The sequence below is a fragment of the Hemitrygon akajei genome, chromosome 29 (genome assembly GCF_048418815.1).
Source record: "Hemitrygon akajei chromosome 29, sHemAka1.3, whole genome shotgun sequence".
In the NCBI taxonomy this organism is placed as follows: Eukaryota; Metazoa; Chordata; class Chondrichthyes; order Myliobatiformes; family Dasyatidae; genus Hemitrygon; species Hemitrygon akajei.
This window is the reverse complement of record NC_133152.1, coordinates 35,120,820-35,146,425: the sequence shown is the minus strand read 5'-3', so window position 1 is coordinate 35,146,425 and position 25,606 is coordinate 35,120,820. Positions and strand designations below refer to the sequence as shown.

Below are 25,606 nucleotides of genomic sequence, written 5' to 3'. Positions count from 1 at the left end.
ACCCTGAGCCAATAGGCTGGTCCTGGACTTATTTCCACTTGGCATGATTAACTTATTATTATTTAATTATTTATGGTTTTATATTGCTATATTTCTTCACTATTCTTGGTGCTGCTGTAATGAAACCCAGTTTCCCTCGGGATCAATAAAGTATGTCTGTCTGTCTGTTCCTTCTCCATTCCAATGTTTGGTCTGAAAAACAACTGAATCTTGTATCCATGTCTCCATGCTTTTGTGAATTGAGTTGCTGCCACATGATTGGCTGGTTAAATCTTTGTATTAATGAGGAGGTGTACCTAATAAAGTGGCCATTGAGTGTATAATGAGTGGTATGTAATACAGATCAACGCAACAGTTTAAATGCATGCACTTGCACTAAGCATACCCAGAAGCATTCTGACCTTATACACACAAAACCATGATTTTGCCTACTCTCTTTCCTTTGTCACCCCACCTCTTTAGTTCCTGCTTCTCTTCAAAGATTCAAAACACACTTATTATCAAAGAATGTATAAATTGTACACCTGGAGGTTTGTCAGCTTACCAGCAGCCACAAAGCAAGAAACCCAAATAACCCATTTTTTTTTAAAAAAAAGAAAGTCAATAAACCACTGCTGAGAGAAAGAGAGAGAAAAAAAACACAAATCATGCAAACAATAGATGCAAGCCAACAGCATTCCAAATCAGACTGAGTCCCAGGTCCACTCCTGGAGCAGCCAGAATAGGCCCAAGCCTCAGTCCTAGTTCATCATACAAGCAGGGCAAAAACACAGAGCAGCCAGATCAGTTCATAGCCTCGAAACCACAGAGAAAGGATTGAACATTCGTGGGAGAGAGAGTGAAATCAACCTGACCCTCATCTCTGTTCCCAACACGCGGGCTTCCAGACTATCTGTGCCAGCGTTTAAATTGTCTAAGCACCAGGTAGTGCCTTGCTCTAGGATTCGGACCCCAGCACCAATGTACGCTTGAGCTGCCCAGCCTGAAGCCATTCTCAATCTCACCAGATCAGCTTAGCGCTTGGAGGAATTTAACCTCACACCTGGGTTAGGTGGACAGGCATCGAAACTCCTCGCATTGACTCCTCTCCAAATCATTCACTCCATCTCTGGCAGTGATACGAACTCTGTCTGCATCCCCGGCTTGAACGTATTGTATCTCTCAATGGCCCAGCACAGCTCATTCCCCCGAACCAACCTTGCCTCCACCTGTCTCCTCACTGTCTGCAGTGATATTTCACCACAATTTGCTTCAAAAAAGATGTTATAAGTAATGCTTTTAGTCAAATCTCTTACCTTTCATTCTATCAGTAAGCTGACATACTCCTTTGGTAGCATCATAGAAACATAGAAAATCTACAGCACAATACAGGCCCTTCGGCCCACAAAGCTGTGCTGAACATGTCCTTACCTTAGTACTACCTAGGCTTACCCATAGCCCTCTATTTTTCTAAGCTCCATGTAGCCATCCAGGAGTCTCTTTAAGGACCCTATTGTTTCTGCTTCCACCACTGCCACCGGCAGCCCATTCCATGCATTCACCACTCTTTGCATAAAACACTTACCACTGACATCTCCTCTGTACCTACTCCCAAGCACCTTAAAACTATACCCTCTCATGCTAGCCATTTCAGCCCTGGGAAAAAGCCTCTGACTTATCCACACGATCAATGCCTCTCATCATCTTGTACACCTCTATCAGGTCACCTCTCATCCTCCTTTGCTCCAAGGAGAAAAGGCCGAGTTCACTCAACCTATACTCATAAGGCATGCTCCCCAATCCAGGCAGGCAATATCCTTGTAAATCTCCTCTTCACCCTTTCTATGGTTTCCACGTCCTTCCTGTAGTGAGGTGACCAGAATTGAGCACAGTACTCCAAGTGGGGCCTGACCAGGGTCCTATATAGCTGCAACATTACCTCTCAGCTCTTAAACTCAATCCCACAATTGATAAAGGCCAATGCTCCATATGCCTTCTTAACCACAGAGTCAATCTGCATAGCAGCTTTGAGTGTCCTGTAGACTCGGACCCCAAGATCCCTCCGATCCTCCACACTGCCAAGAGCCTTGCCATTAATGCTATATTCTGCCATTATACTTGACCTACCAAAATGAACCACCTGACACTTATCTGGGTTGAACTCCATCTGTCACTTCTCAGCCCAGTTTTGCATCCTATCAATGTCCTGCTGTAACCTCTGACAGCCCTCCACACTATCCACAGCACCCCTAACCTTTGTGTCATCAGCAAATTTACTAACCCATCCCTCCACTTCCTTCTCCAGGTCAGTTATAAAAATCACAAAGAGTAGGGGTCCCAGAATAGATCACTGAGGCACACCACTCATCACCGGCCTCCATGCAGAATATGACCTGTCTACAACCACTCTTTGCCTTCTGTGGGCAAGCCAGTTCTGGATCCACAAAGCAATGTCCCCTTGGATCCCATGCCTCCTTACCTTCTCAATAAGCCTTGCATGGGGTACCTTATCAAATGCCTTGCTAAAATCCATATACACTGCTCTACCCTCATCAATGTGTTTAGTCACATCCTCAAAAAATTCAATCAGGCTCGTAAGGCACGACCTGCCTTTGACAAAGCCATGCTGATTATTCCTAATCATATTATACCTCTCCAAATGTTCATAAATCCTGCCTCTCAGGAGCTTCTCCATCAACTTACCAGCTGCTGAAGTAAGACTCACTGGTCTATAATTTCCTGGGCTATCCCTACTCCTTTTCTTGAATAAGGGAACAACATCCGCAGCTCTCCAATCCTCTGGAACCTCTCCCGTCCTCACTGATGATGCAAAGATCATCGCCAGAGGCACAGCAATCTCCTCCCTGGCTTCCCACAGTAGCCTGGGGTACATCCCGTCCAGTCCTGGTGACTTATCCAACTTGATGCTTTCCGAAAGCTCCAGCACATCCTCTTCCTTAATATCTGTATGCTCAAGCTTTCAGTCCTCTGCAAGTCATCCCTACAATCGCCAAGATCCTTTTCCGTAGTGAACTTAAACCAGACTCCTTAACTCTGCCTCCCACCCTTAAATGTTTCATTCAGTCTCTCTCTTGCATTTCTATGTCTCCGCCTCTACCCGCTTCAGAATGAACAGTGGGGGGTTGTGTAGATTAATATTTGGAATTTCTTTCATCAGGGTGCAGGGTAACCACAAAGTTTAAAAGGCTCGTCTTCCTGAACTTGGTACAGAAGGAATTGTGAAGTTAGGGTAGCCAGAGTGCATTTGCTCAGAGCATTCAGTTCAGAGATATAGTAGAAAGACAAGTTGGAGCTTGAATAGACTATTATGCAGATAGAACATTATGATCTAGTGATAGGCCAGGTATAAGCTTTAAAAAGCTCTCTTGAGACTCAAATGAACTTCCACATTTCACTGAATTATAAGTTACTATATTTTGCTATTATACTCTGAATATCTAAATTTGATTATTCACTAATCTATAGTTGGTAATTATATTTTTTTTAAACTGACTTTCTGGTGTATCTTTAATGACCTATTGAGTAAATGTACCTTGGTGTAAGTGAGACAAGACTACAGTAGCTTGGAATAGATAAAAATCACCAGCATCTGGATTCTTGCTCACTATCTAGTGACTTTTAGTGTGTAAGTGTAGGTAAGAGATCTGGCTGCTAAGAAGTCCATATGTGACAACTTTTGCACTCAATGAACATCAAATATAAGAACATCCAATTGAAAAGGAAAAAAAATCAGGAAGAATATAAAATAAATAAAAGTGACATTAAATAATTTTTTTAAACTGATGAGTAAAATAATTGTATGTTTCATCAAGTTATAACATTACATTTCTACAGGAGCACTCTGAACAATTAAGAAATGCAATTCACTAAAACAGTTTTTACAGAAATGGTGATTATTCGCTGTTCATTGTTGTTTTCCTGACCAGTGTTACTTTGAAGTTGTGAAATATTTGCTTTGGCACAGAAACTTGTTCATGTGACACATCTGGTGAATGGAGTGTAGGACATGCAGTGCCTATTAATGCAAACTGATTTTTGTAGTGCTTGACATCAATTCTGGGCCATTTAAAAACGGCATTTCCTGCAAACTCCTTTTCATGGCCTCTCTACTTTGACGGAAGACGACAATGTTTTCCATTATTTTTATTGACTTATTTCACTGGTACACTGTGTTCCCACACTGATTTGCAGCCTTAACAAAGCATTGCACAGCTTAAATTGCAAGTTGTACAATCAAGTTCATTAAACAAGCTGACAGTTTGCTAACCTGGTCATCTTCTAACACAAATATGCCTTCTGCTTCTGTGCAAATGAAGGGCACTAGATATGGACAGTGATATCAAAAGGCATACAACGATTGTTTGACAACACATAGATAAAAATCTAAGGTGTGTATGAGACCCACGTATATGCTAAAGAAGGTCTCAACTGAAGATTGAGACTTGCTTTGCTGTTAGTTAAAGAGCTCTAATCTATCTGCCACAACACCAAACTATAAACTGCCTGCCTTGGAGGTGAGTTATACAGCTCTCGTTACATGCACATGCAGTTCAACTCTTTGAGTGATTATGCAGAAAGTTTGAAGTTAATAACTCATCTCCTTCTACCTTAGGCCACCAACTTATCAGTCACCACTGCTGTGGACTCTTTCTGGCGGTCCAAGATCCGTATGCTCTATGACCGCTGGACTAAGTGTGTAAATGTAGGAGGGGACTTTGTTGAAAAATAAATGTGCTAGGTTTTCTAAAATTGACTTCTTCTACCTTAGGCCATGAACTTATCAATGACCCCTCATATATGTCATGGTATACAACCTTGAGGTTCATTTTCTTGTGGGCCCACTCAATAAATCCAATAACCATAATAGAATCAATGAAAGACTGCACCAGAAGGTGGACAACCAGTGTACAAAAGACAACAAACTGTGTAAATAAACAATAATAATTATAATAATAAATAGATAAACAATAAATATCAGGGACATAAGATGAAGAGTCATTGAAATTGAGTCCATAGGTTGTGGAAACAGTTCAGTGATGGGGCAAGTGACGTTATCCCTTCTGGTTCAAGAGCCTAGTAGCTGAGGGGTAATAACTCTTCCTGAACCTAGAAGTGTGAGTCCTGAAATTCCTGTACCACCTTCCTGATGCCAGCTGCAAGAAAAGAATACGACATGGGTGATACAGGTCCCTGATGATGGATGCTGCTTTTCTGTGATTATGCTCCATATAGATGTGTTCAATGGTGAGCAGGGCTTTACCCGTGATGAACTGGGCCATATCCACTACTTTTTGTAGGATTTTCTGTTAAAGGATATTAGTGCTTCCATACCAAGCCGTGATGCGACCAATCAATATTCTCTCCACCACACATCTGTAAAAGTTTGTCAAAGTTTTAGATGTTATGCCAAATCTTCATAAAGTACGGGCACTGCTGTGCTTTCTTCATATTGCACTTACAAGTTGCTGATCCTCTCCACCTTTGATCTTCCCCCCTCCCCCACCAAAGAGGACTAGCTCATGTACCTCTTGTTTCCTCCTTGTGAAGTCAATAATACAGCTCCTTTGTCTTGTTGACATTGAGTAAGAAGTTGGTGTTTTGGCGCCACTCAGCCAGATTTTCAATCTCCCTCCTATATACTGATCCATCACCACCTTGGGTACAGCCTTTAACAGTGGTATCATCAACAAACTTAAATATGCATTAGAGCTGTGCATAGCCAAACAGTCATAAGTGTAAAGTGAGTAAAGCAAGTATACACCTGTGCTGATGGCGATTGTGGAGGAGATGTTGTTGCCAATCGAACTGACTAAGATCTGCAAGTGAGGAAATAAGAGGATCCAATTGCACAAGGAAGTATTGAGGGCAAGATCTTGAAGTGTATTGATTAGTTTTGAGAGAATGGTAGTATTCAATGCCGAACTGTAGTTGATAAAGGGCATGCTGATGTATGTATCTTTGCTGTCCAGATGTTCCAGGATTGAGTAAAGAGCCAATGAAATGGCATCTGTTGTGCCAGTAGTCAAATTGGAGTGGATCCAAGTTGCTGCTCAGGCAGGAGTTGATAGGCTTCATCAACCTCTCAAAACATATCATCACTGTGGATGTAGATTCTACTGGACAATAGTCATTGAAGCAGGTTATCATGTTCTTCCTAGGCACTGGTATAATTGAAGACTGCTTGAAACAGGTGGTTACCTCACTGCCGAAGTGAGAGGTTGGACCAGGGCAGGCTATTATTGATGTTCATCAGCAGGATCTTGAACCTCCTAACCTCAGCATATGCACCACCCCGTGATTGAAACTAATAGCAAGGTATTTTGTTCTTTTACCGGTCCGGTTCTGGTCTTTGTGATACCCCAGTAGCAATTACCGTAGATTCCGGATTTTAAGCCGCTACTTTTTTCCCACATTTTGAACAGCTTTGAACTTTGCGGCCTTTAAAACGGAGCGGCTAATACATGATTTTTTTTCATGCCGCCGAAAACATTTTGCCTCGTAACAGTAGACCAATAAAATTGATGAGTAGTTCACAGAGGTCCAATGAAATTGTACGATAAATCAAGCGCACTTTCACAATTAAATTATTGTAAATCAGTCATTTGTACTCACCCTCATCAACATGGAAAACACTCGAAGAAAAGCATTGTGCTGCCTTTATGGCAGTTATTTAGTTTATAATATTTTCGCTTAGTAATTCATTTTCTAGTTAAAGTTAGAAGAGTTTTAACTATATTTGTTTTCTGTACTACATCGCGGGATGCTATGACGTCACACCCGGTTTCGCCGCGTCTTGTGGGAAACCAGTTTGCGATAAACGGGAAGGAGGGGGCGAGTGACGGAGCGGCATTAGATCTGAGCGAAACGCTGCTTTTAAATGCCGTTTGCGATAAAACGGGACGGCGGGGGGGAGCGGCGGAGCGAAAACGCTGCTTTTAAGTTAAAGGCGATCAATAACTTTTCCTGGTAGGCTGCAGTATATATATTTTTTACCAGTCGTTAGGAGATATTGGAATGTTGTTCAGTAAAGAAGTATACGCAACGTATATTTAAAAGTAGCCGCGTTACGGGCACAGTTCGAAAAAAAGCATTTGTAATATGTATTTGTTTTTGTTACCATATGGATTTAATTAAAAGTTAAAAAATCCTCACGTGTAATATCTTTCTGTGTAAATATCTCATATTACAACGTGGGACACCTGCGGCCGAAAATCCGGTGCGGTCTAAAATCCAGTGCGGCCTTTACAAGTAAAAAATTGATTTTATTTCTAAAATTAGAGCCAGCGGCTTTTAATCAGGTGCGCTCTGTAGTCCGGAATCTACGGTAACTAGCTTCCTACTGTACCAGTGTTATCCTCAAATCCATAATCCCTTTTTTATAAAGCATACTTTTGTGTGATATCTTACCAGATGCCCTGAAGATCCAGAAGCATGATATCCATTTCCCTCTTATCTAAGCTGCTGGTTTCATTCTCAAAAACTTATTACTTTTTATAAAGAGTTCTGTAGAATCTGCCCATTGATAGCACAGCCAGCATTTATCCCCTGTCCCTAATTGCTGTTAAACAGAGTGTCATTTCAGAAAATATTTGAAAGTCAACCACATTTGTCATGCATAACTCTCCTTGCATAAAATACTATTAGTTCTGTCTACTTTTATTTGTATTACAATATTCTTAAAGGATTCCAGCATGGATGTTGAGCTAAATGGTTATGGTACCCTAGTTTCTGTTTCCCTCCATTCTTAAATATCAGAGTTACAATTGCATACATTTATTCTTTTGCTCTAGAATCTAGGGAATTTTGGTGAACATTGCTAATGTATCCATTGTCTCTTTTAGAACCAAATATACAAATAAATCATATAACTATATTTGTAATGCCATCTAATAACTTCTGATGGTAGAATCTTTGGTAGTGGAATTCTTGGTTGTGAGGCCACACCTTGGTGGGGTTTGTTCAGGTGTGTGAGTGAGATTGGAAGCATGCAGATGACATCGTGGGTTGGCAGCTAGACATAATTCTGCTGGGCATGGCAAGTGCAATGTTTGAATGTGCTTGGCAAATAACCTAAATAGCTCTAAAAAGTATTTATTTCAATCCAGAATGACAATTTATATTTTGACCCTCCTGTTATTATTTTCCATTTTAAAGTGCCGGGGTTAGGACTCAATGTATTTAAGTAAACTACTTAAGAACTTTTTAAAAGCTATTATTAATGCTTTTTGAGAGGGTGATTTTAGATGCATATCATATTTTTACTGAGTTAAGTTTTGTATGTAATTACCGTAGATTTCGCACTACAGAGCGCACCTGATTAAAAGCCGCTGGCTCTAATTTTAGAAAGAAAATCAATTTTGTACTTGTACAAGCCGCACCGGATTTTAGGCCGCAGGTGTCCCACGTTGTAATATGAGATATTTACACAGAAAGATATTACACGTGAGGATTTTTTAACTTTTAATTAAATCCATATGGTAACATAAACAAATACATATTGCAAATGCTTTTTTTCGAACCGTGCCTGTAACGCGACTACTTTTAAATATACATACGTATCGGTAACACACAAATTATGTTGCGTATACTTTTTTACTGAACAACATTCCAATATCTCCTAACGACTGGTAAAAAATATATATACTGCAGCCTACCAGGAAAAGTTATTGATCGCCTTTAACTTAAAAGCAGCGTTTTCGCTCGGCTAATGTGCTCCCCCCACCTTCCCGTTTATCGCAAACCGGTATTTCCCACAAGACGCGGCGAAACTGGATGTGACGTCATAGCATCCCGGGATGTAGTACAGAAAACAAATATAGTTAAAACACTTCTAACTTTAACTAGAAAATACTAACAAATGAATTACTAAGCGAAAATATTATAAACTAAATAACTGCCATAAAGGCAGCACAATGCTTTTCTTCGAGTGTTTTCCATGTTGATGAGGGTGAGTACAAATGACTGATTTACAATAATTTAATTGTGAAAGTGCGCTTGATTTATCGTACAATTTCATTGGACCTCTGTGAACTACTCATCAATTTTATTGGTCTACTGTTACGAGGCAAAATGTTTTTGGCGGCATGAAAAAAGATCATGCATTAGCCGCACCGTAGTAAAGGCCGCAGTGTTCAAAGCTGTTCAAAATGTGGGAAAAAAGTAGCGGCTTATAATCCGACATCTACGGTAGTTTTGCTACAATAAGTGTATGGGACATTGGAAAAAATGTTGAATTTCCCCATGGGGATGAATAAATATCTATCTATCTATCTAATAGTCAGAACTATTTTCCACCAGTTTTCAACCATAAGCTAAATACAAGAAGGTTCATGAACCAAGAAAAGTTAGCAGCATAGCCAGTCAGCACTTTTAATGAAGTCAATAGTGGGACTACTGCTTTGAACACAAATTAAAGGAGCTAAATCTGTGCTTCATTTCATGTGTATTAAAAAAATAACAATCTACTCAGTGAAATGAATACTGAGATAATATAGCAGGTGTATCATCTGTGGAGAGGAAGCACAACATGTGTCCAGTGCTGAGTTTAAAAACAAAGAAATGGACCAGTACCATTAAAGGCGAGCTGGTTAGAATTCAGAACCAGCTTTTTCATGAGGCTGTAAAATCAGTATGGCAATGTTTGTAAACTTCGGATGACACAAAATATTGTAAGTTTAGTTAAAAGAAGGAAAAAGGGAAACATATGTAATGTTCAGGAAGCTGAAATCAGACAAGGCTCTTGAAAGATTTAAAAGGAAGCAGGAAAGAAAGTAAACAAGCAGGGCTCAAAGGGGCTATGGAATGTTCTTGGCAAGTAAGATGAAGAAGAATCCCAAGGAATTTTATATGTCTATTAGCAGCAAGAGGGGGCTGTGGAAAGGAAACCCTGACAAAGGAAAAAATTTATGCGTGAAGCCAGGGGAAGTGGGTGAGGTCTGAAATGAGTATTTCCCATTGAAGAGCATGGATGATGGTGAGGTCAAAGAAGGGTATGTTAAAGTACTAGGGTAGGTTGATACTAAGAAGGACAAGATGTGGTGTATCTTGAAAAAGACTGAAGTGGATTAGTGCCTTAGACCTGATGGAATCTATCCCAGTACATGGAGGGAAGCAAATGAGAAGATTGCTGGGACCTTGACTGAAATACTTGTATTTATTCAGAAGGTCCCAGAAGACTGGAAAGTTGCAAATCCTGCTCTTGTTTAGGAAGGTCAACAAAGATAATACACAAATTTTTAGGACAGTAATCCTTCCATCAGTGATAGGGAAATTATTGGAGTAGATTCTTAGGAACATGATTACTCACTTGAGGGTCACATCTAGCTCCTAGCCCTTGCTGTCACTTCCAATTAGTAACTAATTAGAAAGGCCAAGATTTACTACCCCAACATTTTATTATGTTTATCCAGAATTTCCAGACCAGTGTATGTGATTGACCAAAGAAATGTTGAGCACGTCCTCCTGAATGTCTTCTTGGATAAATTCAAATCATTAGGAAATATGTGAACACACCTTAAATCAAAAAAGATTAATGTGGTTCCAATGCTTAAATAATATTAGTTCCTACATTATGTATGAGAATTATATTCTATATATACTCAATAAAACAGGAGTGTAAAGTGTGTTTCATTGACTTGATATGTTCCTGACCTAGTACAGTATTCATTAGCAGTTATGGAGTAGTATACTGTATGCTTGCAAACATCATGAAGCGGAGAACTAAGCTTTTATTGTATTTGTATCAAAATTACCATGACAACACTTGTGCTGCTGGGATACCAGTAATTTACAATTTTTGTCTGCCAAAACTGGTGACGTAGAGTATGTTGTTACACTGGATCCATCTCCATGCATCTTAATTAATCGTACACAAACTAGAAGGGTTTGAGAATCTACTTTTGAGTATATTGCAATGTAATAAACTTGACAATTGGTATGAACCAAAACAAAAGAACAAACCAGCATGCCTTGCTAGTTTGTTAGTCTGCTTTTCCGGAAAAATGACTGCAGTTGATTTTAAGCCCACCTTGCATTTTGGATTTTCAAAATATGCTGTGAACTTGCAGAATTTCTTTTGACAATTTGATATAGAGTCATCATCACATAGCCCAGAAACAGGCCCTTCAGCCCCCCCCCCCCAGTCCATGCTGACCAAAATTCAAATCTAAGGTAGTCCTATTTGACAGCATTTGGCACAGTTCCCTTTAAACATTTCCAATCCGTGTATCTGGCCAAGTACCTTTTAAATTCTAAAAAAGGCCTCCCTCAACCACTTCTTCTGACAGCTCATTTCTAATACTCACAACTCTGGGTGGAAAAAAACTGCCCCTCAGGTTTCTATTACATCTTTCTCTTCTCACCTTAAACCTTTGCCTCTAGTGCTTGATTCTCCAGTCCTGTGAAACAGACTGTGAGCCTTCACCATATCTATTCTCCTCATGATTTTATACACCAGTATAAAATCACCGCTCATTCTTCTACACTCCAGTAAAAAAAATGGTCCCAGTTTGATCAATCTTTCTCCATTACTCAGTCCCTTTAGAACTGGCAACATCCTCATTTCAGCTTCATGGCATCTTTCCTATAGCAGAGTGAGTATGACAAAGGCATTCTCACAAACATTTTGTACAATTACATCATAACATCCCAGCTTCCATACTCAATACCTTTACTGATAAACCCAGTGTGCCAAAGAATTCTTCATCACTCTCACTGCCCATGATGCTACTTTCAGGGAACCATGTACTTATAATCTGAAGTCCCTGAGTTCTACAACACTCCCCAGGCCCTACAGTTCACTGTGAAAAGAATACAAGAAGGAAATAGGAGCTTAGTAAAATGGTGTCACAACAGCAACCTTAACCTAGGTCTTTATTCTTTGGTGTGTAGAAGGTTGGGGGGCGGACTTGATAGAGGTATTTAAAATTATGAGGGGGATAGATAGAGTTGACGTGGATAGGCTTTTTCCATTGAGAGTAGGGGAGATTCAGACAAGAGGACATGAGTTGAGAGTTGGGGGGGCAAAAGTTTAAGGGTAACACGAGGGGGAATTTCTTTACTCAGAGAGTGGTAGCTGTGTGGAACGAGCTTCCAGAGAAGTGGTAGAGGCAGGTTTGGTATTATCATTTAAAGTAAAATTGGATAGGTATATGGGCAGGAAAGGAATGGAGGGGTATGGGCTGAGTGTGGGTCAGTGGGACTAGGTGAGAGTAAGTGTTCAGCACGGACTAGAGGGGCCGAGATGGCCTGTTTCTGTGCTGAAATTGTTATATGGTTAACCTCAACATAAGCAAAACAAAAGCACTGGTTATTGACTTCGGAAAGGTAGCTGTTGCACATGCTGTTTACTTCAACAGGGTTAAGGCTGAGAGGGTTGAAAGTTTCAATTTCCTAGGAATGAACTTCACAGATGGCTCTCCTTATCCGTGGGTGATTGGTCCCTCATGGATACCAAAATTCGCAGATGCTCAAGTCCCTTATTCAACCTGTCTCAATCCAATGGACCTTAGGACCCAGCGGAACCCCAGACCTTATTTAACCTGTCTCAGTACGGTGGACATTAGGGTCCTGTGCCAGAGCTCTGAATGCGCAGTGTTTCTGTTCACAAAAATAATCACGATCACGATTGAAAATAAAGTGGAAATAATAAAGCGATCGGAAAGAGGTGAAACGCCATCGGTCATTGGAAAAGTGTTAGGCTACGTCGGTCAATGATCGGAACTATTTTAAAGGATAAAGTGAGAAAGGCTGTGCCCCGATGAAAGCTACAATTATTACTAAGCTATGCAGTGGTTTAATTATTGAGTTTTGGGGTTTTAGGTTTTTGATCCTCCACATCAACCCGGCACGGTGGAGAAAGCACATCATAGAGATCTGTCACTAGATCGAGCTTGGGAACTTCCTGAGCCCGGCGCTGAAACATACGTTCTTAAGTGTTTTATATGCATAGAAAGGTAAAATATATACTATATACTAAGACAAACATTTGACTACCTGACGCTAAATAATACTGGATGTACCTGTTCCGATTTACTTAGTAAGAGAACTTCCAGTTTTTTTCGATCCAGATACACAATAACCCACGCACATCCTCACGTATACTTTAAATCATTTCTAGATTACTTATAATACCTAATACAATGTAAATGCTATGTAAAATGGTTGTTATACTGCATTGTTTAGGGAATAATGACAGGAAAAAATGTCTGTACATGCTCGAACAACAAGTGCTGGAAGAGCACTTCTGGGTTTGCATGATTCGCGGTTGGTTGAATTCGCACATGCGGAATCCGCGGATAAGGAGGGCTGACTGTACTGTCAATTTGGCACTCTCCAATCACCACCAACTCAGTGAATAACAATACTGAAAATATCCAAAAGCAATGTCCTATAAATACTGGAAATCTGAAATAAAAATAAAAAATGCTGGATTTACTCATCGGGTCAGAGGGCAGTCGTGGACAAATAGCATTTCAAGATATTTCATCAGAACACCTCAAAACAAATGAAAATGACTGAACATCGTCAAAATTTTAATGGATTGTTACACTGCAAACCTTTATAAGCAACCTACACAGATGCATTGGTAGGTTTACCCTCTTAGTAACCTGTTGATCACTGGTATTTTATACCCATCATTGCATATGGCTTCTGTTTAAAAACAAAGACAATATTAAACTTAAACTTAATCATTAGTGTGCCAGTGTGATTTCTGCAATGTGGTGTATGTAGTTAATGAGAAATGTGATATTTTTGTTTTGACTAGCTGCATCATGTAATACTTTATCAACACAAAACAAAATGTTTCTTTGTTTATAGTTTCCATTAAAATTAAAGGATTAGTGCCTTTTTTATCTGCTCACTGTGACAAACGTGATGTGGAGATATATAATTGATAAATTGAGTGATTTAGATGCACTCATAAATACACTCACAAAATATTGATGTGAATGAGATAAGCAATGATTAGTTATGAAAGGAAGATGCGGTTCATATGAAGATAAGTGGAGGGGCAGGTAGTTTTGAGGAAGTAGAGAGGCAATAGAATGACTTAGACAGATTAGGAAAATGAGCAAAGAAATGGCAGATAGAATACAGTGTCGGGAAGTGTATGGTCATGCACTTTGGTGGAAGAAATGAAAGGATTAACTATTTTCTAAATGGAGAGAAAATACAAAAAAAATCTGAGATGCAAAGGGACTTGGGAGTTCTTGTGCAGGATTCCCTAAAGGTTAATTTGCAGGTTGAGTCTGTGGTGAGAAAGGCAAATGCAATGTTAGTATTCATTTCAAGAGGACTAGAATATAAAACAAAGGATGTAATGTTGAGACTTTGTAAAGCACTGATGAGGCCTCACTTTAAGTATTGTGAACAATTTTGGGCTCTTATCTTAGAAAGGATGTGCTGAAACTGGAGACAGTTCAAAGGAGGTTCATGAAAATGATTCCAGAATTGAATGGCTTGTCATATGAAGAGCGTTTGATGTCTCTGGGCCTTTATTCACTGGAGTTCAGAAGAACGAGGGGTGACTTCATTAAAATCTATCGAATGGTGAAAGGCCTTGATAGAGTGGATGTGGAGAGGATACTTCCTATGGTGGGAGAGGACACAGTCTCAGAATAGAAGGGCGTCCTTTTAGAACGAAGATAAAGCGGAATTTCTTTAGCCATGAGTGGTGAATTGGTGGAATTCTTTGCCATAGGCTGCTGTGGAGGCCAAGTCTTTATGTATATTTAAGGCAGAGGTTGAGAGGTTGATAGATTCTTGAATGGTCAGGGCATGAAGAGATATGGCAAGAAGGCAGGAGATTGGGGCTGAGAGGAGAATTGGATCAGCCATGGTGAAATGGCAGTGCAGGCTCGGTGGGCCAAATGGTCTAATTCTGCTATAACTTATGTTCTAAAAGTCAGGATTGAATTTATCAGGTATGAGTGGCATACATCTGGCATAAAATGCAGGAACTAATCATCGCTAGTTCTTCACTTGGATGGAATAATTCTAGTACTATGTTATTACAATATGTTTAATTGTACCCTTCAGCATCTGATTTAGAATCTGTGTCATATTTGATGATGTACTCAAGCTTAAACACCTTGTCCAATCCAACATATTTTTCAATGCCTTCTTTTTAAAGCTCTTGATGTTTGCCAGACACACATTCCAGCTTATCCATTATCTCCTTCATATCATGTTGCTCATTCCCATCCTTACTGGTTTTGCATACCCAGTACATTAAATTCAGAAATTATTAATCATTCGCTGCTTTCTTGCATTTCATTTCTATTTCTCAATCGATGCACTTTGCTGCTCTGATTCTGATTTATTTAATATTTTTGTCTTCTCCATCAGCGGCATTGCTGTCAGCAGGCTTGACCCTATGCAATGAAAACTGAGTGACCTGGCTACCTTTCTGTCTACTTCTACAAGCCTGCTTAAACCTGTTTGACCAGCCTTGCTTTGTTGTCTTACTAGTTCTTCCATTACTGTTCAGTACCTACATTTGTTCTATGAAGTGAGTTGGAATGTTTCGGAAAATAGTTTTAAAAGAGTATAAAAAAGACAAACTACTATTTAACTGAGTAGCAAAGTGTAGGTACTGGACTGTCTTCATGCAATGCTTCTGACGATTGCATCCTCCAAACCTTCATTTTCATTGTAACATTCAAGGTGATTGTTGATATCTTCAAGTTCTTTGTAGTTCCTAATTTGTTGAAGCAGTGAAATCATTTCCTTATCACTCCCAGCCGTTTCTGGCATCTCCAAGCCTGAATGCTTGAAACCACAGTGAGCAAAACAGTTCTGAATTGTCTTACTGCTTATCTCTTGCCAACTATCAGTGGCAAAAAAAAACATTGCTTTTGAACATAAACACATGCACATTACTGATTTCCAAACCTATTTTCTTGATTAGCTTTTGTTCTTGTTGTCCCAAGTAAGTGGATGCCCCAATTAACCAATGGTCCAATTAACTGGAACACTCTGTATTTATATATCCTCACTGAGTAAATTCTCACAATCTTAAAGATATTAATATGAAGCCCTAAGTATTTAAATGAAACAGAAAAAAATATTGAATACTTTGATTTTTTGATATAAAACTATAGTTGCTGGGTATGTACTGTTCTTACTACCTATAATTACAATAAAGCCCAAATAATCTGGCATTTGATGGTCTAGAAATCCTGATCATTCAGCATTTGGCTAATAGGTCTGGATTGTGAGCTAGATGTTCAGAGTGCAAGTAGGATAAGTAATTGGAGCCTGTGTCCAAGTCTGAAACTAAGAGGTCAGGAATACTAGGAAGTTTGCAGCCAGAACTGGAATGTGGAGTGACCATATATTTTCTGCTACCCTTAAACTCAGTGAAAAGTATGTTATACTACTTTGTGACATGTAAAGAAATGAATTACGAGTATGCTATAGGAGTAGCATCCAGTAGTCTGGAAAATTGCCAATCTGACACCATCTAAGTCCTAAGCTCTTTAAAGCACTGCTCATGAGTGCCAGAAGGAAGACGACTAGGTGACCCTTTACAGGGCGATTGGAGCTTAGCAAGTACAACCAGAATCAGAATCAGGTTTATTATAACTGATATATGTCATAAAATTTGTTGCTTTGTTCAAGTATATTAGAGTGTCAGAAAGTTGCCAAATTCTCCTTGTTTCAGTGATATTGGGTACTGACATTTCTGGAACTTGAAAGCTGCTGTTGAATGCTGTGACTGTTCATATTCTCAGGAGAAACTAGTAATATACTATCAGGGTGTATTAAGAAAGCCAACTGCACACAATGCAAGCTAAACTGTGGAAGCATTAAAAGGGACCAGGATTTGACTACAGTTCTATTTATGATGTGTGTGATAGGAGAACTGTAATGGCAAGGGTAAAAATTCCAGTAACTCAGAAAATGTCTTAAATCTTCCTGAAAATATTTTTGGTTTAAAAGTGGAATGGACACATTTATTATTGCTGTGAGTTTGTAGATAGATGTTGGTGCATGAATGAAGTGCATCTTTGCTTGTATAGTGCTTTTCTGTTAATGCCTATAACAGTTGAGCAAGTGATAGAAGTGATGCACTCTGCACTGCTGAGATAACTGAAGAAATAAATTACACTTAGTAATAACTTACAGCACAGAAGGTGCATTTTATAAAAGATCAGTCCATTTAATTCCATGGAAACCACGAGCTAGCATTAACAGTGAAGGCTACTGTGGCATCTTAATTTGATTTTGGTTTTATTTCTTCTGGTATTCTTTGCAAATGCAGAAACAGGTGTATATAATATTTTGTTTTTTTTTAATCGATTCAGCCTATGATCTTCAAGTTTTTTTTGCAAAATAAGTTTCATTTTTATCTGATCTCTACTTCTTTAACTCTATGCAATTTGTTAGTTTCTAATTTGCATTGGTGCTGAAATTGATGGCACTCCAAGCTCTTTGAGACCGTACATATACATATTTGATAGACATGGTTTGGGGTATTCCTCTTTATCTCTAGTTTGATATTGGATTGAAAGTTTGCTCATAGTAGTCTTAATTCCCATTACCTGTGGATACACAGTGCAAAACAATGAATAAATTGACAAATTTCAGAGGATTTTGAATAGACTTTACATTATGCAGGAAGTAAAAGCAGAGAGTAAAGTTCCAGTATGATAAAGATAATAGAGGAAAGAAGAAAAGTGGAAGCAAACAGCAGGAAAACATTTAAATCTTTCAAAGACAGTAAACTCAACCTCACATCAAACTGAATGCTGTTGCAAAATGTTAATATATTAAATAATATAAATTTCTGAGACTGAGGTAGCAGCTGCATTTCGATCTCAAGAACTCTGCTGTTCTAGAATTTGGGAATTAATATTTTCCATTCTTCAATTTGATGTCAATAATTTATTTGCCAAAATATATCTGTAAACAACTCTAAACTCATTACTTTCAGATCAAGACAAATAGATAACAGGTCAGTTTGGTTACATGGTGAGGAGATTCCAAGTAAAACACTGCAATGGTGGAATGTTTAAAAATTCAATATATTATACAACTTACACAGTGCACATTGAATATTTGTTTTTCGACAAGGTAGTTTCCAAGTGGTATAGTGCCCAGCAACATGAAGAAATGTGTTACAAAATTGTAATGTAGGCATATCAGAGTGGTGACACCCAGACTGCATAACTAGTCAAAGGTGGCAGACAACATCGAAAAAGTTCAAAAAACACAGTTCAAAAATAGCTCTGATTTTGAAAGCATATTAACTATTTTTGTTCAAAGTTTTTATTTGCACACAAAATAGTCCTAAAGGGAAATAATCTTTGGATGGAAGGAGCACTGAAACGTCTGAACTACAAATGAACAATGACAATGCCTCTAATGAATTTGTCACTCATCATGATAAAAGAAAATCTCTTGCTAATCCCAAGTAAGACTTGCCAGTAAGACCACCATGAACCACAAAGCTGCAAGACTAGATGATGAATAACTGTAGTTTTCAAAGTTGGGATAGAAGAACTAGTACTGAAGCTGAAAATTTAATTTTGCAAACATGGAATTATAAGGAGATTCCAGGGACTTGAGGAATGCCAATACTGTTACTCTCCAAAGCAGAGAAAGGTTTGTGTTTGGAAATTCATAATATATCAGCCCTTCATGCTACTAAAGAAATTCTTCTAGAATCTCATTGTGTGTTTCAGTCATCCTGTGTAATAAATGTATTTTTGTACCTTTTAAAAGGAAAATTAAAAGATGCAAAATTCAAGGACGTTATTTGAGCAGGAAATTGCTGTGGTGAATGCAGGCTGTTCGCAGCTAGTACACAAGCGTGTGAAACCCAACCTTGCTGGAAGATTTGGAATGGTTTATCCATTTATGTTGGGGAGTCAGTTATAGATTGTGCAACAAGTTACATCAGGAACAGGATTCTTAATGCCAGTTATTTCAGTGAGGATTTGCAGGGCCTGGGGAAAAAACAAATGGTTCCTTTTTTAACTTTATTTTCTAATGTTTGTAAGTGTTTTATCCATATATTTTAAATACTTGCTATAATTGTTGGAACATGAATTTATTTTTTACAGAGTCATATAGCAGTACTATATGGACACAGGTCCTTCAACCGAATCAGTTCATGCTGACCAGATATACTTAAACTATACTTAAATACATAATCCTTACAGTTTTAACAGCTGTCAAAGCCAATGATGGAACTTTCCACTGCCAAACCTTCTGGAAAGGAAATTCTTAACTGTGTGGCTTGTGCTCCTCTACTGTCTGTCATGCTTTATGCAAGCAAAATGGGCTCTGTACATCCTCACAAGTATAGGTATGAGATAACCGTAGGATGCGATTGATGGCAGTCAGCCTATGCCAGCAAGAACTGTTCCAATAAAACATTGAACAATAAATAGTCTACTTTTTGATAGCTATCTCAGTATTTATATATGCAATATCAGTTGCTTTATGCTCTATAACAACTACTGGTCAATTCTGGGCAATTGTTTACTGCTGTCTTCAACCTCAAGCAAGAGGCAGAATTTCATTTTTGCAGTGTCACACATAATGTGTGATTTTTAGATATATTGCTAAACAACAAATTTAGTTTTGTTTGATAAACAGTTGGAATATTGGTTAGGCACACCTAATGGCCCACGCCTTTTCTCATTGTTGGCCTTTCATTGTTCTTTTTTTCTCATGGTGAGGATACAAATTGTTTGCAAGTACTACTGAGAGTAAACTTCAGAATGCTATTTAGTCTGCTTGAAATGACAATGTAAGTTGTATATTTTGTAATAAATTGTTCTACCTTCCTCTGATCTATGCATAACTTAGCAGAGTTAGACTTAACTCCTTATTTTCTTTCCTCAGTTGGAGAAGAAACAGGTGACTCCTCCATTTAAGCCACAGATCACTGATGATTATGGTTTGGAAAACTTTGACACTCAGTTTACAAGTGAACCTGTACAGCTCACGCCAGATGATGAGTGAGTATATTGATTTGTATGTTCTGGAGATTTTAAATTCTGGTCATGATTTATTAGTTTTTGAAGTTATAATTTTGCATGTATTTTACTAGAAATTAACTTGACTTGTATCTTGAGTCAAAGTTAACAACTTTAGTTCATACTATTTCCAGAATAAGTAAATTTTACAAAATTTAAGATGAATCTGGTTTTATGTTGGTAGAGTATATAAATGAAACACATTTTTTAAAATGCCAGTGATTAAAATAATTCTGTTCAGCTGCATACAATTCTTATTTTAGGCAAAATTTTTTGTATAGGAATGTGTGTAACCTGCAGTTTGGAGCATGTAGTATAATTTACTTTCAGCTTCAGCACTGACATCTAATATTTCACCTCAGATGTTCAAATAAATTATATATTATGTCTTCTGCAGCATCTCTCCCCAACAAAGTCGATACACATTAACAATTTACACACACAGATGCAAGATCTTCAAGGGCTTATTATTGTATTAAAAGTGGTCTGAGGCTTATTTAACTTTGGGGCACTCATTATACAATTTAATACATTAATTTAAATTTTTAAACCTCACTAAACTATAGATACAGTAAATGATAGTTATTTGAACCTGTAACATCTTGTTCAAGTTGAACATTTTGCTGCCAGAAATATGTTAATTTACAGTACAGCAGAAGCAGCTACAAAAAAAATGTAGTAGTTACCTTGCCAACTACAGCATCTGCAGGCCAATGAAATTGATGAAACCACCCATTTTAGACATTGTTTAGATGATTGCCTCATCTCCTTATTGCTTTATTGCCTTTCTTGTGAAGTATTGAATTGGTGTAACAGCTAAGGTGTGGTGCATGCTACAGGAAATCAACATGAACATTAACAAACAAAAATTGAAGCTAAGCCCCATGAAGAAATATTAGAGTAGATTACAAAACTATTGACTGGGCAGTTAGAATATCAATAAAAGGTCACCCAAGGAAGAGGTACAAGGACAACCTCAAGTCAAACCTTAAGTGGGCCAAACTACAGCCCTGCGATCTCGAACACACTGCTGCTGATTGGTCCAAGTGGCGCAATCTATGCTCCAAAGCAGCAAACAACTTCCAAGCCAACTGGCGCATGCACCGCCTCAAGGCAAGTCAAGAAAGACACAGGAAGGCGTCCACTCCTGCCCCAACAGGCGGTGCTCCTTACCCCATCTGCGACCGTATCTGCGCTTCGGACTTCAGCCTCAGAAGTCATATGCGTGCCCACAGACGTTGACTGCGCAACACATTCGTCTTCCTCGGACTTCGAGAGTCTACTACTAATACTAATGTCTTAAAAGAAGGAAAGCAAGATTGAGTGTTGAAGGCATTTTGGGAAAGAATCACAAACGAAAGAATCTGCAGATGCTGGAAATCCAAGCAACACACACAAAATATCCTGCTGACTGTAGTTTTTTCCATAGATGCTGTCTGGCCTGCTGAGTTCCTCCAGCATTTTGTGTGCTTTGCTTGGGAAAGAATTCCACATTTGTGTTGCTTAGCAGCTAAAGACATTAATACAGTGTAAAATTCAGAAAAAGTGTTCCAATATCAGAATCAGTGTAGCACTGAGACCCTGGAGAGTGATATGGCTGGAAGAGATCACAAAAAATCTCTTTCAATCACAGTGCGCAGGTTTAAAGTAATTGGATGGTAGATTAGAAAGGAGATGAGGAGAACCGGTTGTCCAGAAGGTAGTAAATTTGGAGGCAGGATTTCCCATCACATTTCAATAGTACTTGTGTGTGTACTTTTAGAGCTATGGGATGCGGTCTTGGTTTTGATAGGTTGGATTTACTTTGGTAGTTCTTTTTCAAATAATATAATGAGTTGAATGGTGCACTGTTGCAATTTTCAGTGGTTCTATTATTTCATGTATGCACTAATCCAGTTAGAAAACTGAGTTAATATTTCATTGCCAACAGGCTTTTGATTTGCACTTTGTATGTGTTTTTAAACTTCTTTCTTTGGTACAATTTCCCCACTGATTATTAGCTATTTCCACCTCTGCCAAGTTGCTAGACTTTGCCTTTTCTGCAGCTAAAGCCTTCATACAAACCTTTGCTGCTTCTAAATGTGAAGTTTCAACAACTCAGTAAGTTCTTGATTAGTAAGAAGATTGCAGACAAGACAGAGAGTAGGGTTAAAAAATAACAGATGTAATTCAATGGCAAAGCAGACTTGGTATGCCTAATGGCCTAATTCTGCTCCTGTATTTTATGGTATTATGATGCACACTCATTTTGGTAGCTTCTAAAGCCCATTGAACTGTTCACTTGTGGTAGATTGACACACATTCAGCCAATAGGTGATGATAGACAGCACGGCATGTGGCGTAGTGGTTAGCACAATGTTTTATGGTACCAGTGACATGGGTACAGTTCCTGCCACTGCCTGAAAGGAGTTTGTATGTTCTCCCTATGACTGTATGGGTTTCCTCCAGGTGCTCCGGTTTCCACTCAAGTCCAAAGATGAATGGGTTGGTAGATTAATTGGCAGTGGTAAATTGTCCAGTGATTAGGCTAAGATTAAATTGAAGGATTGCTGGCTGGTGCAGCTCAAAGGGCTGTAAGGGCCTAATCCATGCTGTATCTCAATAAATAAATAAAAGACACCCACTAACTATGCCACGAGAAATAGCTGAGTGTGCTGGCAATAAAGTAGATCTATTCCATCTATAAGTAGACTATTAATGCAAATTGCCAGCATCTCTTAACAGTACACACTCCTCAAAACTTCTAAATATAATAAGTTATCCTCATTGTCTGCAATTCTACGAAAAATATATCAGAAAACTGAATCAATTCCTGAATAGGGCAGATGTGCTGAGTAATCAGAAAGATAACTTAATGACCACCACATACTTGGAAGTCATAGAGGAGGTCCTACAAAGACTTTATCAGCAGAATGTACAATTTAAGTAGAATGAAGATTCCTTCCTTCACAAGCACATAGTATATTTGGAACTCAGTTTATGAGTAATGCTACAACCTGTGAAGGAGAAAGATGAGGACAAAGATTTTCAAGAATGTGTTTCAGTTGCTTGATTCTATAGGAATGCTCCAATAGTATGCAAGATTTTTGCCAGGTTTAGCTCTTGTATTACATTCATCCCACTATTTTTTTAATAAAGCTGTCAAATTGGCTTGGACAACAGCCCACCTAAAGGCATTTGACCTTTGCTGGAATCTGAGCAGTGATTCACTAGCTGCACACTACAAAATAAACAGGACTCTGAATTTGGCATTTGACTCAGTGAAGAATGAACTTGTGGCTCCAATTAGCCACATAAAGGGTGATGGTTCAAAAAGACTTGTCACATGTGCTTCAAAACACTCAACCTCAATGAGCTCATTTATGTGCAAATAGAAGAGATGGCTCCATTTCTAGACGGGGGAAAGAAACATCAAAACCACCATTTGTCATTCCTGGATTGCCAACCATACATTTCAAGGGCATATCAATAAATGCAACTTTTGGCAATATTCTCTCTCAGTACCTTGGCTATCCAATGTGGATCATCAAACTATGCCTTACCTTGCATGTTATTTGAAGATTTTGACCTAGGGTTAGAAGTCTCAATCTTGAATTTTCAGTTAATTGACATCAGATAACATTCTCAGGTCAGTGAATCTAGAATATACAGTCCAGCAAAGGCAATGCAGACAGAGATACAGAAAAGATTCATCATACCATAAGCTTGCAAGGGAAGGCAAGATAAGCAGGAATGCTTGGTGAGGCTGAGGTAGTCATGATACCCAGGGCATCACAGAAATCCTTTGACCAGTTTGGTAGAACCATTTGGACTTGTCGCACAGGAAGGAAATAAAAGGCAAATTTATCCAGCAGCCCTGTTGAATTGCCTTTTATTGTAAGTAGTCACCAGTTAGCTATTCATGTACAGGGACTCAGCAAATAAGTCCCTTCAGAATATTTCTGGCCCATTAACTGAAATGCAATGATCTGCATCTGAGTCGCAAGTAACCCAGTGTGTACTTCATGATCCTGTTAAATATTGCAAGTGTAAGACGTGTCTGCTTTTAATATTTTGCATGTGTGGCTGAGTTAATTGTATATACATAATTTGTTTCACAGTAATACCTCTGAATGATTGTTGCATGAGAATAAACACTGCACACACAATGTGCTCACTATCTCAGGGCATCATGTGAATGGAAGTAACCAGACAATGTTCTCAACCGTGTACAATAGATTGTATTACTGTTGCAGTTAAAATTTCTTATTAGTACAGTACATTTTTCTTCCCTTCTCTCCTGGTTTATTCTGTTTGTTTGGCCACAATTTGGCTTGTCCCTTGCCTTAATGGTGTGTCTTGAAATCTTATTTTACCATGGGCTCCAACCCAGCATTCTGATCATGTTCTCACCTAAGATCAAGCATATTCAAATAGGTTCTTGGATAAAACTTTAGATTAGTTTAGACCAAAGCAAAGATACCAAATGTAGCACTCCTTTTATTGTTTGGGCTGAATTCAACATGAGAACAGAAGTGGAAGAAATAGGCCATTCAGCCCCTCTACCATTTGATAGCATCATGATTAAATATTTACCGCAGTACAACATTCCTGATTTTCTTAATATCCAAAAATCTATTAATCTTTGTCTGGAATAAACTCAGCAACTAAGCCTCTACTACCCTCTTGGGAAGACACTTCCAAATATTCAATATCCACAGGATGAAAAATTCCGCCATGCACATCCCAAGCCCAGCTGTGAAAGGAGGATTGGGCATGGGGCTAGCAACCCCATCCCATAAAAACTCAGCACTATAGAAATACTAATAGAAGCTCCAAAGACTTGGGAGGGAATGATCTTCGATGGGAAACATCTTGAAAGACTGAAAGACAGACCCAGGACAGAGGACTCTGCAAGCTACTGTCAGTGACCTATTCCCTAATAGGGGTGATGGGCTTAAGAAGAAGACTAGGTGAAAACCTCCCACCATCTCTGTCCTATGAAAACCTCCCACCATCTCTGTCCTATCTAGCTGGTCTTTATTTTGATACAGTGGTCCCCTGGTTGCAGACACCCAGCCAAGGGAAACGTCATTCCTGCATCTGCTGTCAGGATCCACGTGAATTTTGTATGCTTTAATAAGATCACTTATCATTCTAAAACCTAGAGAATACAGTGGTTTCCAGTTAATTGGGATGCATCGAGACCAGTTCATTTTGTCCCAATTAAGCAACTGCCCAAATTAGTCAAAAGTTTTATGGAAATAGATAAAAAGACAAGCTGAAAAACAAATTATGTACTGTATTTAAATGAAATACAGAACAAATTAGAACACAACAAATTCTGCTACAGTACTATAAAACTGTGTATTTCATCCTCCAAATCTTCATTATTCATTCATTCATTATACTTTATTGTCACCAAACAATTGAAACTAGAGCGTACAATCATCACAGTGATATTTGTTTCTGCGCTTCGCGCTCCCTGAAGTACAAATTGAAGTAAATATAATAAAAATTTAGATTATAAATCATAATTAGAAAAATAGAAAAGGGAAAGTAAGGTAGTGCAAGTCAGGTCCAGATATTTGGAAGGTACGGCCCAGATCTGGGTCGGGATCTGTTCAGCAGTCTTA

At 38.6% G+C, this 25,606-nt stretch overlaps 1 protein-coding gene across 3 annotated transcripts in view; it reads left to right on the top strand.

Annotated features, from left to right (window-relative positions):
• The window catches only part of prkcz (protein kinase C, zeta), a 349,250-nt gene that overhangs the window by 299,852 nt on the left and 23,792 nt on the right, over nucleotides 1–25,606 (top strand). For all 3 annotated transcript variants that reach the window (XM_073032157.1, XM_073032160.1, XM_073032159.1), the window contains one exon: nucleotides 19,858–19,973. In XM_073032157.1, coding sequence (XP_072888258.1) covers nucleotides 19,858–19,973 — 116 coding nt within the window. The remainder of the gene's footprint in view (nucleotides 1–19,857; nucleotides 19,974–25,606) is intronic.